This window comes from Bufo gargarizans, chromosome 3 (assembly GCF_014858855.1).
Source record: "Bufo gargarizans isolate SCDJY-AF-19 chromosome 3, ASM1485885v1, whole genome shotgun sequence".
NCBI lineage: Eukaryota > Metazoa > Chordata > Amphibia > Anura > Bufonidae > Bufo > Bufo gargarizans.
The window spans coordinates 142045839-142065566 of NC_058082.1; the positions used below are offsets into that span (position 1 = coordinate 142045839).

Sequence of the window (19728 nt, forward strand, 5' to 3'; positions counted from 1 at the left end):
TAGGTGACAGTCTATTCACTGTATTATTTTCCCTTATAACATGGTTATAAGGGAAAATAATAGCATTCTGAATATAGAATGCTTAGTATAATAGTGCTGGAGGGGTTAAAAATAATAAAAAAGTTAACTCACCTTCTCTTGTTCGCGTAGATGCCGGTCTGTTCTTTAGCTGTGGGCTAAAGGACCTGTGGTGATGCCAGATCACATGCTCCATCACCATGGTGATGGACCATGTGATTGGAGCATGTGATCTGACAACACCTCAGGTCATTCAGCCCACAGCTAAAGAACAGACCGGCATCTACGCGAACAAGAGGAGAAGGTGAGTTAACTTTTTTTTATTATTTTTAACCCTTCCAGCACTATTATACTAAGCATTCTGTATTCAGAATGCTATTATTTTCCCTTATAACCATGTTATAAGGGAAAATAATACAATCTTCAGAACATCAATCCCAAGCCCGAACTTCTGTGAAGAAGTTCGGGTCTGGGTACCAAACATGCGCGATTTTTCTCACGCGAGTGCAAAACGCATGACAATGTTTTGCACTCGCGCGGAAAAATCGCGCATTTTCCCGCAACGCACCCGCCTCTTATCCGGGCAAAAAACATGACGCCTGTGTGAAAGAGGCCTTACAGTTCTGGAATGTATTGGATAAAACTGACAGCATTATGTCCAATACACTCCAGACCTGATCAGCATGTGTCTTACTAGTAACCAGTCAGCAGGCCTGTTAGAGCTGCCCTCCGGTGAGAGGTACATGAGAGAAGAGCTGAGATTGGCTGGACCAGCTGCCTGAGGGATTTACATGCTGCGGTGATTCAGCGCTTCAGACTAAATAAAGTCTCATGCGTAGAGATACACATGATACTTTTTAGAGAGAGTAAAATTCTCTGTACAGGCAAGTATGACTCTTGTACAGGCGTTGCTGTAATACACAGATGTGGTGGGTCCTCCAGACCATAAGCAGATCTATCAGACTATGCTGCACTGTAATTTCAGCATAGTATGAACCAGGTCTGCCAAAAAGGCATAAAAAAATATTGTGCCATTTGGCTAGTAGGAGTGAGCAAACATTACCCATGGACACTTAGCTTATGAGTTTGTTAAATTTATGAGGGGCATAGGATGTGGAGATCTGGAACACCTACAGTCCTGAGAATGAAAGGGCAGCAGCGCTGGTGCAGAGCTACCTCCCCTTCTAAAGGTTTCCCTCAGAGCAGTGCTGCTGGCCACCTGGCTGTGTAGCCAACAGGGAAAAACTGTAGAAACCTTCATTCTCCAAATTGGTGGGATTCCATGAGGTCTGCCACAACATTCAAATCTATGGGACCACTGGAGGTAGCAGAGTGCAAGCACTCGGCTGTCTTCAGCAGCTCCATGGAGCTGAATGGATCGGCAACTCAAGTACTTGTCCTTTACTCCATCCACTTGGACCTCCGATCTCATGATTGGCGGAGGCTCTAGTGGTTGGATCCCCACCGATGAGACACTTATCCCCTATCCTGTGGTTAATGTGTTGTAATGGGACCTTTAAGATAAGTAACCCTTTGGCGGTCGTGGCAGCTCTAGTTAATTTAGTCTTGCTGAAAGTAAATGACTAAAGTAGAAATGTGATGCGCTCATACGTTATTTGTAATACTCTACATAGGCTGGTATGATAATTGAGTTACGTGAGCGCTGTTTACAGAGCGTTAAGCTGCAGGTTCCCTGTTCGTCGTCATTATTTAAATATGTAAAGGTGATATTTTAGGTAATGCAGTGAATGAAGTCCTCTTATTTCCCCTGGTGCTTGCAGAAAGTCTAGCTGTAGTGCACCTGAAAAATAAATCTAATCTCGCCAGATGTGGTTAATTTCATGAATGATTCATATGTATTAGACGCTATTGCTGGTAGATGTAACGCCTCTGAGCGTTCAGTGATTTATTCCGTTAGATGGAGATATGTGATATTGTCTGTTTAGAAAGGTTGTTTAAGTCCTCCAAGGCCGGAGGTATTTCACACACGGATAAGAGAAAAATGTAGCTAAAGTGTTCTCCCCTCTGCCCGGGCGCGGTGTTTGCTGATTGATTGGATCTAGCACTAAGTGCTCACTCTTGCAGGTTCTTTTCAATAATGTATGGAACTTTTATTGGCTCCGTTAAAATTTGAGAAACCTGTGAAGCAAGTAAAACTTTTATTTCTGGAAGTTAATTGAGTCTCGCTCCACAGGCAGTGGTCATCTCGGGGTTTTTCTTCATTCTGAAGATTTCGCTTTACGTTGCTCATAACGTCTTGGATATCTGAATACAAGATTGCTAATGCAGGGTTGATTAAAGTGGCCAGTAGCTGGGGACTGCTTAATCTTACGTGCGCCTGTGGTTGCCAGTGACAGATAAACGTAAAATTATAATACCAATGTGTCCCATTGCCTCAGATCTAATAAGGCGAATAATGAAAGTTTTAGCTATAACTTCTGCCGATGTCAGAAATATGAGAAAAACTGTCATTCATTATGTCATATCACCCCGGTCGGATATTGGTCTCTGTTAGTTCATATAAACGACTGAATTCCATTCATCAAAGAGCCATGAGAAAGGCTTGGATCATATATTAGATCAACCAAATCTATAGTTATCCGATGTTCAGCAAACTAAAAGGTTTGTGTGGGCTGCGGTGGGGAAAACACAGATTGATCTACATCATAGAGATATGTAACGCGTCCTACCCCTAGGCCTCTTTCACACGAGCATTACGGATTCTCTCAGTGTCTGTTCACTTTAACAGAGCTTAGCCGCGCCCGGGCCACTTGATACTAGTCGTGACGTCACTGGGCCAGCGGTAAACAGTGAGAAGGCCGCGGCCCTGCTGGAGCGCGGCTGCCTTCTCAAACAGCTGAGTGGCGGGGTTCCCGGGTGTCGGACCCCCGCCGATCAGAAGCTGATGATCTATCCAGAGGACAGATCATCAGTTAAAACAAAGTGCAGAACCCCTTCAAGCACGCAAGTTCGGTCAGTTTGTTGCGTTCATTGTTTTAGTTTTTTATGTGTTTTTCACGCGTGTGAAAAATAAAAAATGAAGAATAACAATCTACATCTCCTGACAACCAACAGTTAAAAACACATCACATCCGGGTGCAATCTGTTTTTCACTGAATCCCCATTCACTTCTATGGAACCAGAGCTGAGATGCAATGTGTTGGTTAGACGCATCGTGCCCTGAAGGAAATGTCCTGCAACAAGGGCCTCATAATGTTTGACAAACAAATACCGTACTGGCTACATCGACACCCACTGGCCAGACACTAATGGGCCCATTCCACAGGTTCTGTGATGCTTTATCTAATTTACCTGAATAGGTACCTTTTAAAGGTCCACTAAACAGTGTATGGAGCGGTCTGCTTGTGGCTCCATATACTGTGTCAGTATTTGGTCAGTCTTTGTCATCAGTATTTGTAACCTAAAAAGAGCGGCTTGTACAGAGAGAACGTACTGTGGCCTAGGTTCTGTTCCGCCATCTTCTGTTCTCCGGCTTGTTTACTACTGGGTGTGGACATGGTCATATTTCCTGCTGAAGCCAATGACGTGTCTCCAAGCGGCAAATTATGCTTGGGCTGTGTGTGTCGTACAAGAGTAGAGATTTAGAGCAGTGAATGAAAAGTTATACTGAATTATGCCCCATCAAACTCTGCATCAGTCTCACAGCTCTTGCTGTTGGTCCGACTGCTTTTCATTGATGGGTTCCCTGCCCTATTTACTGGTTCCTATGTACAAGGACTGCAGATGTGACAAATGGCTATACTTAAAGGGGTTCTCCAGGATTTAACAATAGACTACTTGTCGTTAGAATCAGTCATCAATATCAGATCTGTGGGACGCCCTGCCAGTTAACTGTTCGGGAGTAGATCCGGCACTGGAAATAGGTTCCGGAGCAGCACAGCTCCCTCCATTTATGTAGTGTATGGAGATGCTGCTCTGCTTTCGGCTCCACAGTGGACAAAGCTGGAGCTACTCCTGAGTACCTCATTGGCAGGGGTTGCATGGTGTTGGAACCCAGCCGATTTATTATTGATGTCTTATCCTGGAGGACTCCTTTTAAAAGGGTTCTCTCACTTCAGCAAATGACATTTATCATGGAGGGAAAGTTAATACAAGGCACTGACTAAAGTATTGTGATTATCCATATTGTTTCCTTTGCTGGCTGGATTAATTTATACACTGCTCGTTTCCATGGTTACAACCACCCTGCAATCCAGCAAAGGTGAAAAAACACCAGCCTAAGTGTGCTTCCATGGTCCCAGCTATCAGAGAGGCCAGGGTGTTTTTCTATAGTGTGCATGCACGGCCACCGCTAATGGATTGCAGGGTGGTCTGCAACCATGGAAATGAGCAGTGTATAATGCAATGGAAAAATAAATCCAGCCAGCAAAGGAAGCAATATGGACAATCACAATACATTAGTATTAGTAGGTGCTTTGTATTAACTATCTCTACATGATAAATGACACTTGCTGAAGTGAGACAACCCCTTTAAAAGGAACCTGTCATCAACCTTATGGTGATCTCACTGAGGGCAGCATAAATTAGTGACAAATACTTATCTCAGCGGTGTGTCACTCATGAGCTAAAAGTAAGTGGTTACTGAGAACCAGCATTGTAATCATTGCAGCACAGGCCTTGGAAAGAGTCACATCTACCTGAGAGAGTCCTGGTTATTCCTAATCTCCTGCTCTCCTGCCCATCTGCTGATAACTGGCAGTTCTCTCCTAGAGAGAGGGAGAAAACTAGGTAGAAGACTGTCAGTCATCAGCAGGTGGGCAGGAGAGCAGGACTTCATGAATAACCAGGACTCCTCAGGTGGCCGGGACTCTTTTCCAGGCCCAGTCTGCAATATTTGTGATGTTGGTTCTCGGCAACCACTTACTTTTAACTTATAAATGACAGAGCCGCAGAAATCAACTCGCCTGTCTCTACTCTATGCTGCTGTTAGTATGGGTAGCATAAAGTTGATGACAGGTTCCCTTTAAGTACAATCTGTAGATTCTGTACATTAGAGGACCGGATATGTGCTACTAATATTCTCAGTTATTGGTCAGCTATATGGTAGAAAACCTCGATAAAAGCTCCTCCAGAACCAGGGCCAGCATATCATTTTTTTTCTACTTTGTATTCTCCCCCTGGTCCTATGGGACATCCCATTATCTTGCATCTGCATGGTTAGATGTCGGATTAAAGTGTTTTTCTTGTCGCCACTCTTTTACGACCATAACCATTTATGTTCTAGATAGCGAGTGTCCATTAAGGTGGTAATCCATTGCATGTTCCACCCCATCCAGTCTTCTGTCGGACTATTAGTGTTCATTGTCTGCCTCACGGGGGCCGTATTTCTCTTGATCAATCTTTGCAGATAATAGGGTGGCCATTAATGTTCATTCAGGGACGCCTGTTGTTTCCAGTCTGCTTTCTAATAGAATATGAAACATTGGATGCAGACAGCAGGCGTCTGATATTACCACACACATGAGCTCCTGGTGACCAGAAACATCATTACCTGCTTCACTAATTGGGTAAAATGATGCTATTAGCATGTTAGGTTTTATTTTTTAATCAAACATTGTGTTCCTGTATTTTTAGTTGATAGAAATAATTGGATTTGGCATGTTACAAGTCTAGGCCCTTCATAAGGGAAGAAGGGAAATCGGTGTTTTTGCTGGTGTTCTCAGGGGCGCGCTCCTCGCCAGTCTCTCTTGTGGGCTTGGGGGGCACAGGGGAACTGATTAGAAAGCTTTAGTTGTGTTTTGTTTTTTTCATTCTCTCCTAGGCACAATGTCGGTGCATACAGGGGCCCAAGCCTGTTTGTGCGCGGAAGAGTCTATTGCATATTTTGCTATTGGGATCCTTGCTTCTCATTCTACATTATGTGGAGGAAAAATAGCCATTTGGAACAAAACTATCACTATGCAGTGAAATCGCTGTATGTTTTACCTTGTGAGCTCTTCTCTTTACAAATCTTCCGAATTCTCTAGCAGGGACACTGGAGAATTGATTCCATTTGCGATAGAATACCTGCAGGGAAAGAAAGTTACAGATTGTGACTTTTTGTAAGTTTACACCAGATTTATTAACTGTGGATTATTAAAAAGGTGCAGGGTTAGGCTGAGCTCACATAATCGTTTAGTTTTCCGTTCTTCTGATCCATCAGACGAACAGAAACAACAAAAAAAAAAAAGGATCCTTTATTTCGAGTGTCTGTTGTGCTTATCTGTCTTCTGTTTTAGCCAGTTCCGCCTGAGATCCTTTACTTTTGACGAGGGAAAAAGTCCTCAGTGGAAGATTTTTCCTCCTGTCAACAATAACGGAAATGGCAAAATAAAACAATAAGCACAATGAACGCTCAAAATAAAGGATCTTTTTTTAAATTTACTGTTCTTCAGATCAGAAGAACGGAAAACTTAAACAGTAATGTGAACCCAGCCTTACTTAATGGGGTTTTCCCCATTGGCATGGGTGAATTAGTATCCAGGTGTGAGTCCTGCTGCCGGACTGCCATAAATTACTGGTATAGTGTAAGCTCGAGCTGCCCTTACTTCGTGTTAAAGGATTTCTCTTACTTCAGCAAGTGGCATTTATCATGTAGAGAAAGTTATTACAAGCCACTTACTAATGTATTGTGATTGTCCATCTTGCTTCCTTTGCTGGCTTTATTCATTTTTCCATCACATTTTACACTGTCTGTTTCCATGGTTACGACCGCCCTGCAATCCAGAAGCAGTGGTCGTGCTTGCACACAACAGGAAAAAAGGGCAACCTATTTGCACAATTTGATGGAAAAATGAATGAAGCCAGTAGGGCTGCAACGATTAATCAATGTAATCGATTATAATCAATAACTGGATTCGTTGTCGACGAATCCAGTTATCGAATAATCGCCGATTCGTTGCTATGCGGGCTTTTACAATGACGCTCCAGTAACAGGCAGAGCGGACGGTGGCGTAACGTCACTTTCTCATGTGACGCACCTGCTCCGCCTCCTTCATTCATAAAGTGGGCGGAGCAGGTGCGTCACGTGAGTAAGTGACGTTACGCCGCCGTCCGCTCTGCCTGTTACTGGAGGGTCATTGTAAGGTAAAATAAAGATGCAGTGATTAGTCCGACTAAGCAGCGGGGCCGGGGCTGTTATGGGGAGGGGGATCGGTCTATGGCTCTGCTATGGGGAGGGGGGGTCTGTGTATGGCACTGCTATCACGGGGAGGGGGATCTGTGCACTGTTATGCCCATAACAGTGCACATATCCCCCTCTCCATAACAGCGCCACCCACAGATCCCCCTCTCTATAACAGTGCCACCCACAGATCCCCCTCTCTATAACAGTGCCACCCACAGATCCCCCTCTCTATAACAGTGCCACCCACAGATCCCCCTCTCCATAACAGCGCCATCCACAGATCCCCCTCTCCATAACAGCGCCATCCACAGATCCCCCTCTCCATAACAGCGCCATCCACAGATCCCCCTCTCCATAACAGCGCCATCCACAGATCCCCCTCTCCATAACAGCGCCATCCACAGATCCCCCTCTCCATAACAGCGCCGTCCACAGATCCCCCTCTCCATAACAGCGCCGTCCACAGATCCCCCTCTCCATAACAGCGCCGTCCACAGATCCCCCTCTCCATAACAGCGCCGTCCACAGATCCCCCTCTCCATAACAGCGCCGTCCACAGATCCCCCTCTCCATAACAGCGCCGTCCACAGATCCCCCTCTCCATAACAGCGCCGTCCACAGATCCCCCTCTCCATAACAGCGCCGTCCACAGATCCCCCTCTCCATAACAGCGCCGTCCACAGATCCCCCTCTCCATAACAGCGCCGTCCACAGATCCCCCTCTCCATAACAGCGCCGTCCACAGATCCCCCTCTCCATAACAGCGCCGTCCACAGATCCCCCTCTCCATAACAGCGCCGTCCACAGATCCCCCTCTCCATAACAGCGCCGTCCACAGATCCCCCTCTCCATAACAGCGCCGTCCACAGATCCCCCTCTCCATAAACAGCGCCGTCCACAGATCCCCCTCTCCATAACAGCGCCGTCCACAGATCCCCCTCTCCATAACAGCGCCGTCCACAGATCCCCCTCTCCATAACAGCGCCGTCCACAGATCCCCCTCTCCATAACAGCGCCGTCCACAGATCCCCCTCTCCATAACAGCGCCGTCCACAGATCCCCCTCTCCATAACAGCGCCGTCCACAGATCCCCCTCTCCATAACAGCGCCGTCCACAGATCCCCCCCTCCATAACAGCGCCGTCCACAGATCCCCCCTCCATAACAGCGCCGTCCACAGATCCCCCCCCATAATAGTGTCATCCACAGATCCCCCCCATAATAGTGTCGTCCACAATTTGTTTTAATATGGCCTTTGAACATAATTTTTCAAGTAAAATCATATAAACCTCTTTGTTTTGTAATTTTGTCGTTTTTCCCGATTAATCGTAGAAATTAATCGGCAACTAATCGATTATTCAAATAATCGTTAGCTGCAGCCCTAGAAGCCAGCAAAGGTAGCAATATGGACAATCACAATACATTAGTCAGTGCCTTGTATCTACATGATGAATGCGATTTGCTGAAGTGAGACAACCCCTTTAACACCTTCCTTGCCAAATGAGCCTGTTATAAAGAAGCACTCACAAGAATGTAGGGATGTACGTATTGTGATATGTACCTGCAGCTTCTCAATGGGCCTGTTCACATGACATTTTTATGAAAACATGCTGATTTTCTGTGCATTTTCTTGGCACTTTTTTCAGCTTCCTAGTCATTTCAATGGGAGAATCAGTGCAAATTCTCCAAGATAGAGCATTCTGCTTCTTTCTCCCATGCAGTTTTTTTCAGCATGGAAAAACACATGGTCTGCTTCCCATTGAAATGAATGGGAGCCTTTTTAGAGGCGGTTTTTAGTGCGGATTCCATGCGGAAAATGGCACCAAAACAGCGCTGCCTCATGGACAGAAGCAAGCAGTGTACATATGAATGGTGCATTCACACGACCGTAGGTATTTTGCTGTCTGCAAAATGCGGATCCGCAAAAAATACTGATGACATTTGTGTTTTATTGCGGACCCACTGTAACAATGTCTATTCTTGTCTGCAAAATGGATATGTTCTATTATTTTTGCGAGACTGCAGAACAGTCGCATCTGTGTGCAGTCCGTTTTTTTTGCAGACCAATAGAAATGCAGATCTGGTGTGGACCAAAAATATGGTTGTGTGAATGAGGCCAAAGTGAATGTGCCCTGTCATCACTATGTCTGGAAACTCCAGATGTTGATGCCTACATTACTATGAGAGCATTGGCAGCACTCACAGCGCCAGGCAGATATTCATGACTGTCATGTGACTCCTTAGCATGGCCCCGCCCACAAAGCAAGTGCAGTGGTCCCTCAAGTTACAATATTAATTGGTTCCAGGAGGACCATTGTATGTTGAAACCATTGTAAATTTAGTAATCGGTTCCAAAGCCCCAAAATGTCATCCAAGATAAGAGAAAATTAAGATTTAAGAAAAATAAGCAGATAACTAGGAGAGATAAAACAAGTCCTTATATGTAACAGTCAGGAATAGCTGCTGACTAGCAACTAACTTACGATGGGTCAGAAAAGACTCATTGTATCCTGAGGCCACTGTATCTTGTATCTGATGTGATTGGATCGCGGCACAGCCAGGGAGAAGGAGACGCCCATTGAGAAACCTTGGCATCTCCTCCTCCCTGTACTGATGCTCAGTATTTACATACTGAGCGCAGAAACTTCAGACGGGGCGTAGGGGCGATGTTTAAAAAAAACCTAAAAAACTGGGGTGGCAGCATCAGCGCGGGCTACCCCCGCAAGTACAGTTATTTAGCTCATATAAGTAAAACAGATGAAAGGTCCTCTTTAGGTAGCGGGTGTGAGGTGTCAAATAGGGATGAGCAACTCGACTTCGGATGAAAGCTGTGCTCCATACAGTATTAGAATGTATTGGCTTCGGTTTGCCGAAGTTATTACTTCGCAAAGTCTCGTGAGACTTTGCGTAATAACTTCATAAATTGATTTCTACTGTAAAAAAAACATTTCCTGAAGTCAGGTTTGATTGCAAGGTACCACTTGAAAATGTTTTATTTATAGTAGAAATCAACTTATGAAGTTATTACTTGAAATCTCACGAGACTACGCAAAGTAATAACTTTGGCATATCTGAGCCAATACATTCTAATACTGTATGGAGTGGAGCACTCGCTCCATACAGTATTGGAACAAAGTTTTATGCGAATCGACTTTGGAAGTTTCATCCAAAGTCGATTCTCTTATCCCTAGTGTCAAACACACTTCAGTAGTAGTAGCTAGTGTTGAGCGAACTTCTGTTTTCAAGTTCGGCGTGCAAAGGTTCACGTTATTGTCGGTGGTAGCGGAATCCAGAACTGAATTCTTAGAGAACCCAAACCTTGTATGCCGAACTTGAAACAGAAGTTCGCTCATCCCTAGTAGGAGCTCTAGATAACAGTTTAAAGATGTTCCAACATTGTGCAACATTTGATTAATTTGACGCAAATTACGGCAATGTGCACACGAGATGGATTTAATTTTCAGAAAAGCCTTTTAAGCGATTACGCAGCTTTAATTCCCACCCACCTACTTGTATTGCGCGGTATATTGAGGTGGATGTGCTTAAGGTTGTTTTCAGCTTAAGTTGATCATATGTTCTTATTACAAGTAAAATCTTCAGGTAAATCCATCTAGTTCTACTCTGTCTATTTCTACGATGTTTTATATCGATTTTATCTGCATCTGTTCTATTTTTTACTAGAAGTAGAAGATCTTGTGCAGTATATACATGGTCACAAAGCTGTCAAACCAAATTTGACATTGCACTTAGAACAAACCTCATTGCTCTGACTGATTGGTGAATGAATCATCCCCTCTCTATGTGATTCTAATACAGTGGATATAAAAAGTCTACACACCCCTGTTAAAACGTCAAGTTTCTGTGATGTAAAAAAATTAGACAAAGCTAAATCATTTCAGAACTTTTTCCACCTTTAATGTGACCTATAAACTGTACAACTCAATTGAAAAACAAACTGAAATCTTTTAGGTAGAGGGAAGAAAAAATATGATTGCATAAGTGTGCACACCCTTAAAATTATACTTTGTTGAAGCACCTTTTGATTTTATTACAGCACTCAGTCTTTTTGGGTATGAGTCTATCAGCATGGCACATTTTGACTTGGCAAGATTTGCCCACTCTTCTTTGCAAAAACACTCCAAATCTGTCAGATTGCGAGGGCATCTCCTGTGCACAGCCCTCTTCAGATCACCCCACAGATTTTCAATAGGATTCAGGTCTGGGCTCTGGCTGGACCATTCCAAAACTTTAATCTTCTTCTGGTGAAGCCATTCCTTTGCTGATTTGGATGTATGCTTTGGGTCGTTGTCATGCTGAAGGATGAAGTTCCTCTTCATGTTCAGCTTTCTAGCAGAAGCCTGAAGGTTTTGTGCCAATATTGACTGGTATTTGGAACTGTTCATAATTTCCTCTAGGTTAACTAAGGCCCCAGTTCCAGCTGAAGAAAAACAGCCCCAAAGCATGATGCTGCCACCACCATGCTTCACTATGGGTATGGTGTTCTTTTGGTGATGTGCAGTGTTGTTTTTGAGCCAAACATATCTTTTGGAATTATGGCCAAAAAGTTCAACCTTGGTTTCATCAGACCATAACACATTTTCCCACATGCTTTTGGGAGACTTCAGATGTGTTTTTGCAAAATGTAGCCTAGCTTGGATATTTTTCTTCGTAAGAAAAGGCTTTCGTCTTGCCACTCTACCCCGTAGCCCAGACATATGAAGAATGCGGGACATTGTTGTCACATGTACCACACAGCCAGTACTTGCCAGATATTCCTGCAGCTCCTTTAATGTTACTGTAGGCCTCTTGGTAACCTCCCAGACCAGTTTCCTTCTCGTCTTTTCAGCAATTTTGGAGGGACGACCAGTTCTTGGTAATGTCACTGTTGTACCATATTTTCTCCACTTGATGTCTTCACTGTGTTCCATGGTATATCTAATGCCTTGGAAATTATATCGTACCCTTCTCCTGACTGATACCTTTTAACAATGAGATCCCTCTGATGCTTTGGAAGCTCTCTGTGGACTATGGCTTTTGCTGTGGGATGCGACTAAGAAAATTTGAGGAAAGACCAACTAGAGCAGCTGAACTTTATTTGGGGTTAATCAGAGGCACTTTAAATGATGTCAGGTGTATGCTGACTCCTTTAACATGATTTTGATTGTGATTGCTTAATTCTGAACAAAGCTACATCCCCAGTTATAAGAGGCTGTGCACACTTATGCAACCACATTTTTAATTTTTTTGTTGTTGTTTTCTTCCCTCCACCTAAAAGATTTCAGTTTGTTTTTCAATTGAGTGGTACAGTTTATAGGTCACATTAAAAGTGGAAAAAGTTCTGAAATGATTTATCTTTGTCTCATTTTTTTACATCACAGAAACCTGACATTTTAACAGGGGTGTGTAGACTTTTTATATCCACTGTATGTACTGACGATCGGTTACAAGGTGTACTGTGTGTATTCTCTTCCAGTTGGGCTGTAAGACTGAATTTGCTGCCTGCGCTGGGGATGTGCTCGTGACCAATTAGCAGTGTTAGCTGTGAAGCATCTCTCTTCGCCTTAGGTGTTAAATGGTTTCCATCCTTCACTGAATAGTATTTAAAGTGTTAATGTGCTAATGCAAATGTAAGTGTCAAACATTACACATCTGAAAACCAGGTCCATTCATTTGAAGGATCTGAAACACTTGGATTTCTGCTGTCTGTGTTCAGATGAGTCGCACAGTCATACACATTTCTGCTACATATCTGTAAAGAATAAATCAAGGCAACTGGACGTACTGTAGATTTCTTGAAAACGTTTCACTCGTTCTTCCAACGAGCTTTCTCAAAGCTCGTTGGAAGAACGAGTGAAACGTTTTCAAGAAATCTACAGTACGTCCAGTTGCCTTGATTTATTCTTTACAGATATATACCATGACCTGGATAAATGAGAACCTTCACAGACACATTTCTGCTACGTGTGAATTTGCCTGGAGCTCTGTGAACTCAACGCTGAAGTGACATGGCGCTAGAGAAAGCTTTGCAGGCACCTTCTTACCTGTCCCAATTCACAGACCCTCCTGCCAATGCCCTGTGCTGATGAGTACTATACTTCAGGAGGCGTGCGGACCTTCCTCCTACTCCCTAAGGCTGGGTTCAGACCTGAGCGTCCTGACCTGAGCGCTGTGTATGCGCGATTCTCCGACGCCTCGCATACGCGGCTCCGGTAGTATGCGAACGCCCATTGTTGCGCGTTCCTGGAAGTCTTATGTACAGGAACGCGCGACAAGACGCCCCAAAAAAGCTCCTGTACTTCTTGAATCATTGGTTCTTGCCTGTTGAGCGTTTTACAGCGCGTAGGAACGCGCTGTAAAACGCTCAGGTATGAACCCAGCCTAAGCGGTGATTGCCAGGCTGCTGTGCATAAGTGAAAACCTAGTGAGGAGATCCCTCATGAATACAATCGGTCTATACTAGAAGTCCGGTGGTTTCTTTACAGCTGCTAGTAGCCAAACAGTATTTTTGTGTTGATTTGGTTACTAGCACCACAGCGTTACATAAGGCAGCATATTAAAGGGGTTGTGCTGTGTCATAATAATAATCTATCCTCAGGATAGGTCATCAGTGTCAGAGATCTGACTCCTTGAACCCTGCTGATCAGCTGTTTGAAGAAACTCTGGCACTTGTGGGAGCGCAGCCTCCTCTTCAGTGTTCACCTGCATGCTGTCTAGATTGTAGCCGTGGTTCGGTGTAATTACAGCTACTTCTCCCTTGAATTGAACGAACAGCTGCAATTGTGCTGCACCACTACTACAGACGACATACAGGTGAACACTGAGGAGGATGCGCTGCTCCAAGGAGTGGTGCAGCTTCTTCAAGCAACTGATCAGCTGGGTGCCAGAAGTCAGATCCCTGCTGATCCTAATGTCCTATCCTGCACAATCCCTTTTAGGCCCCTTTAACATGAGCAAGTCCCTCACATCGGATTCGCAGGGAGAGCACCCGTCCTGAACTCCCAGCACTGCTGGGGTTGCATAGCATTATATTGATTTTTATGATGCTATGTAGACCTTACAGTGCTAGAATATATTGTACAAGGGTACTTTAACACTAGATGGATTCCAACAACGCTAGTGCACTGACCTAATGCTGTCAGTGTAATCCAATACATTCCAGAACTGTATGGGTTACATAGCATCATAAACCAATATAATGCTATGCAACCCCGGCAGTGCTCCGGAGTTCAGGACGGGAGCTGCTGTGCATACTCACGCTGCGAGTGTGACACTCGCTCGTCTGAAATGGACATGCTGCTGATTTTAAAATACACACGACAGGTCAATTTACACACTGAGGGGAAAAATGTCACATCTTATACACTTTGCTGGTACTGTATTACGCTTCTTTTTTCCCGCACTACAATCCACATTGTGTGCCGGTAGTCTAAAGCTGACAGATCTGCTTTAATTTTTAATTTGAGCGTAGTACTACATTCTTGTAGTTCCTTTATGAAGTATTACATTTATGAGACTAGAAATGATGACATGCTAGAAAATTAGACACAAAATAGAAAAATCAGATAATGAAACTGAAAAAGAGGTTTCATAAGCCCCAATCCAGATGCATCCAGTCTTACTGAAAGTCTGCCTGGTCACAGTTCGGTACGGCTAATTACGTTTTGATATCTTATATTTTTTTTCTGTAGAAGCAGAAAAATAGGGGAAAAGGTGCAACTAGCGGTGATGGGAATGGTTTCCCTGCTTCAGACCTCGCAGTGTAATTGTCCTTTTTTAAAGCATGGCTGTAAACTGTAATCTAGGTTTGGGACTATGGAATTGCAGCTCATCCCAGGATTTTATTACACCTTAAAACCAAGTTTGGTTTATCGCCTTCTTTTTTACTGCCTCAGTGAAAGAAATAATGATACTTCTGAAGGCCTCGTAGTGAGGTGTGGCGTGTTTCATTACTAGGTGCTGACAGTTGTTCCTGTTCTGTGTGATGGGATCGAGCGTTCTGTGTCTGAATCTTGGTAGATTGCGTTCTGAAATTAGACTTTTGTTGCTGTGACACCCTTTTATTTTAGAAACAAAAGGGAAAATTAAATATCTGAATACCCCAGCGAGTAATGTATGAGGGGTCTTAGGGCTGTTTCACACAAGCGAGTCCATTGCGGGAATCGCGCTCCGTGTGTGAGCGGGATCCTCTGCTCTGGACTTGCAGGAGCGGAGGCCATGCAGAGACACATAGCATTAATAATCATGATAATGCCGTGCGCTCCTGCAAGTCCAGAGCAGAGGATCCTGATCATACACGGAGCGTGAGTCCCTCGTGTGAAACAGCCCTTATCTTTTAGGTGATGTCTGGAACATGGCCACCATATTGGATCACGGGCATTTTTTTCCAATTGGACGGGGGTCATGTAGCACGCCAAAGAAGACCAGAATTTTCTCAGAAATCGATTACCTCAGGCATGCTCAACCTGCGTCCCTCCAGCTGCTGCAAAACTACAGCTCCCAGCATGCCCGAACAGCCTACAGCAGGCATGCTCAACCTGCGGCCCTCCAGCTGTTGTAAAACTACAACTCACACAATGCCCTGCTGTAGGCTGATAGCTGTAGGCCAGGCAATCAGCCTACAGCAGGGCATTGTGGGAGTTGTAGTTTTACAACAGCTGGAGGGCTGCAGGTTGAGCATGCCTGGATTACTTCATTCAGATTTGCAATATCTCTTGTGCTTCAAAAGTTATCAACACAGAAGGTTACAACAACCAGGAAGGTTCCCTGTGATGCACAGCTATTTGACCCGCCCCGTGTACGGCGGCTGTCGGGAAGTCACTTCCTGCTGCGCCATACATGTATGGGAATGTCCATGGTGTGGGTAACAGCGACTGAGGAGACCGTGCACACACACATCACCAGAATCACAAGAAAACAAAGAATTTTAGATTTTTTACAATTCTGTGGTTGCAGTTGCGGCAAGTTTCACTCTGTGCCCATTCAGTTCCACAATGTTTTTAGGCTGCACCACTACACATTGATCTTTGGTCGAGTGACGTTTGTTGTGGCCAAAAGCTGCCGTGTTGCTTCAGCCGGAAAGTTCATATTCACAATACTTCTGATAATAAAAGGGGTATTCTCCAATCCTACCTAGTGCTGTGATCTGTGTAACGTGGTCAAAACAGCCGATAGACTCCCTTTAATAACAGTTTGCCGACAGATGTCCCAACTAGGCACAAGGGGTGATTAGATCAGAGGACTAGAGAAGTGGCAGAAAAAATTTTTGGGTGACTTTTTGAACCAATTTTGTTGTAATTGCCATTTCTGCACTGCCCTCACTACTTTCTGAAAAGGGGGATTCGAAGAACAGCTAGTCCGCCACATTTATCTTTTATCACAGGTGGACTCGACTTACTAATTAGGCGACTTCTGAAGGCTATTGGTCGCACTGGATTTTATTTAGGGGTATCAGAGTACAGGGGGGAGGGGTGCTGAATACAAATGCACGACACACGTTGCAGATTTTTACTTTGTGGTGGTCGATCACATAAAATCCCAATAAAAATACATTGTTTGTGAGTGTAATGTGAAAAAAATGTGGAAAAGCTCAAAGGGTATGAATGGAGGGTGCCTTCACTTCTATGGGACTGCCGGAGAAAGCTGATCCAGTTCTCGGCTATTTTTGACGGTCCCATAGATATGGCGCGCAGTCGCACGTGCGTGGCTGCTCTTTGCTCACGTCAGGGTTCCCATTCTGGAGGTAGGCACGAGTCCCAGAGGTGACATTGGTGACATATCCTAGCGATATACCACCGATGTCTAAGAGACAACCGCTTCAAAGGGACACTGTCATCTGGATTTCACTTACTGAGCTATTAACATCACCACTTCAGTCTCCACAATTTGCATTAAAATATGCTAGTATTACTGCCCTGTGTCTTGTAGTTTGTCTATAAAATCGCTTTTATTAATATGCTAATTACCTCAGTAAGGAGCCCAAGGGGCTGTCCCTCCGGCAGTTGGAGCCCAGCCGCACCCATTATCTTGGAGTCCAGCACCGCCCCACTGTTAAGTTATTCACTGCTCATTGCTGACGTAATGTGTTTGTTGTGCCCAAAATCTCACACATGCGCCGTGGATACTCATGTCAACACCCCCGCGGTGTTCTGGCATCGGCTTCACAGAATGAAGTGCGCATGCGCCAGCTTTACTCGACCCTTAAATGCGGGAGATTTCGGGCGCAACAAACACATTATGTCGGCGATGAGCAGTGAATAAATTAACAGTGGGGCGGTGCTGGACTCCAAGATAATGGGCGTGACTGGGCTCCAACGGCCGGAGGGACAGCCCCTTGCGCTCCTTATTGAGGCAATTAGCATATTAATAAAAGCGATTTTCTAGACAAATGTACAAGACACAGGGCAGTAATACTAGTATATTTTAATGTAAATCGTGGAGACTGATGTGGTGATGGTAATAACTCAGTAAGTGAAATCCAGGTGACATTGTCCCTTTAAGGCCAACATAGGCTTTGTCTGGAAGGGGTTAAAGTGATTTAATATTACATACATGCTTGGCATTAAAGAGATAAACTCGTAACTCGTGATTGGATGTGGAAATCATTGCATATAGAATTTTTATGTATTTTTTCCCTAGATTTCTTAAGAAGACCTTGTAATGAAGTGTTCTTTACATATTTTACAACAGGTATCTTTCTGAAGAGGGATTTGAAGCTTGTAATGGTTCCTCGGAGAAACTGACTAAAAGTGCTATTATCCTCGTTGCTCTCAATGTAAGTATCATTTTAATTGGCTTTTAATGGTGGCGAGTGCACTGTCCATTCAAGGGAATCTTTCACCTTCATTATGGACAATTTTCTGCGGGAAGGAGTCCTGAACAGTAATTTTTCTTTTCATAATCCCCCCCTCTACACCTTGTTAACCCTGCTGAGCGCTGGCAAAGCTGCACTGGATTACACTGTCCAGACTGCTGAACCGTGCAAAAATAAAGGCGCGACCCTGGCAACCTGGACTATGTATTCCAGCTCCGTTTTGGTAGTGCCCAGTGTGCGAATGACTGTGGAGGAAATACTGGTCTGGACTCCTTTATCTTCTATCAGATAGTTCACAGACAAGGTGACAGACTCCCTTTCAGTAAATGTTCATCCAGACAAAATGTTATTAGATTTAGCAGTTGCAGTGTGCCATTTATAATGGGGCTTATACAGTTTTCATGTAGCTCTGTAGAGTTTTAAAGCGAATGGGAGCAGCGCTGCAGTAACGGGCTCAGTCCACTGGACATCGGACATAACTGTGTATATCCGGCAACTGCTGATCTTTGGGGGTTCAGGGTGTCGGGCCCCCCCCCCCCCCCAAGTGAATTATTGATGACCTATTCTGATAGACCATCACTTCTAAAGGGTTTGGACAAGGCATAGAATTAAGCAAATTGCTCAGGTGAAGCTCAATTAATTTTTACTGGTGTGTACCAATTAACATAAGCATAAGGATATACCGTATGTTTGACATATGTGATGGGAACTTTCCTGCAGATTATACAGCTACAATGTGAATGCAATCTTAGGCCTCATGCACACGACTGTATGTATTTTGCGCTCCGCACACACTCCGAACACAGATGATGTCTGTACGCATTCGGTATTTTGCAGAAAGGAACAGCTGGCCCCTAATAGAACAGTCCTATCCTTGTCCGTAATCCGAACAATAATAGGACATTTTCTATACTTTGTGGAACGGACATACGGAAACTGAATGCACACGGAGTAACTTTTTTTTTTTTTTTTTTTTTTTTTTTTTGCGGACCCATTAAAATGACTGGTTCCATATACACTGCGCAAAAAAAAAAACTGATCTGACACGGAAAGAAAATACATTCATGTGCATGAGCCCTTAGGGAGATGTTCCCAGTAGGTGTCCATATCTGCTATAAGTGATCAGTTCTTCATGCAGTGGGCCCTTTGCAGTCGCAGGCTTACCTGCCAGGAATATTTTCCAGGGCGCCCCTCTCCTTTACTGTGAAAGCGCAGCTTGATGATATACTGGTACAGAAAATGGCTGCGGACACAGGACTGGTGCTGAGATGCTGAATAACCCATTTCAGCTGCTGTCGGCAGAGCTTTGACAGTGCTCTGAGAGTGGCTTATTTTGTGAATATTCTGCTAGAAGGAACGGTTATTAAAGATAATTAATCCTTTATCCTTGAACTCATGTAAATACAGGTTTACAGATAAAAAGCGGTAATGATACTTAATAACCCTTGTCCCGTCACACTACATCTCCCATGGAGCTCAAATTGTTCTCTGTTGGATGCCAGCTGCTTATGTTAATCATTGCATGCCAGCACAAATGACTATTGGTTTAATTCTATGCTTTAGTGACCTCCAATCCGCAGCAGCAAAACAAGAATATATCTCTGTGTCTATCGCACCATATGAAAGGGTTCTTTGTTTTCAGCTATGTTGGGCACCAATGTTCAGACCAAACAAGGGGGGGATAGGCTGGTCATCGAGAGCAGGGGAACTCGAGTACTTTTTGTAAAGGTCCTGGGTCTGCCTTTGAGGAAAAAATGTAAGGCGGTACCACACCA

The 19728-nt window shown here is 44.2% G+C and overlaps 1 protein-coding gene across 1 annotated transcript in view; it reads left to right on the forward strand.

Moving 5' to 3' along the window:
- Positions 1 to 19728, forward strand: part of LOC122931442 (tudor domain-containing protein 3-like) — a 206425-nt gene that overhangs the window by 58320 nt on the left and 128377 nt on the right. Inside the window, exon 2 of the mRNA XM_044285514.1 lies at positions 17830 to 17914. Within this exon, the coding sequence (XP_044141449.1) occupies positions 17830 to 17914 (85 nt within the window). The remainder of the gene's footprint in view (positions 1 to 17829; positions 17915 to 19728) is intronic.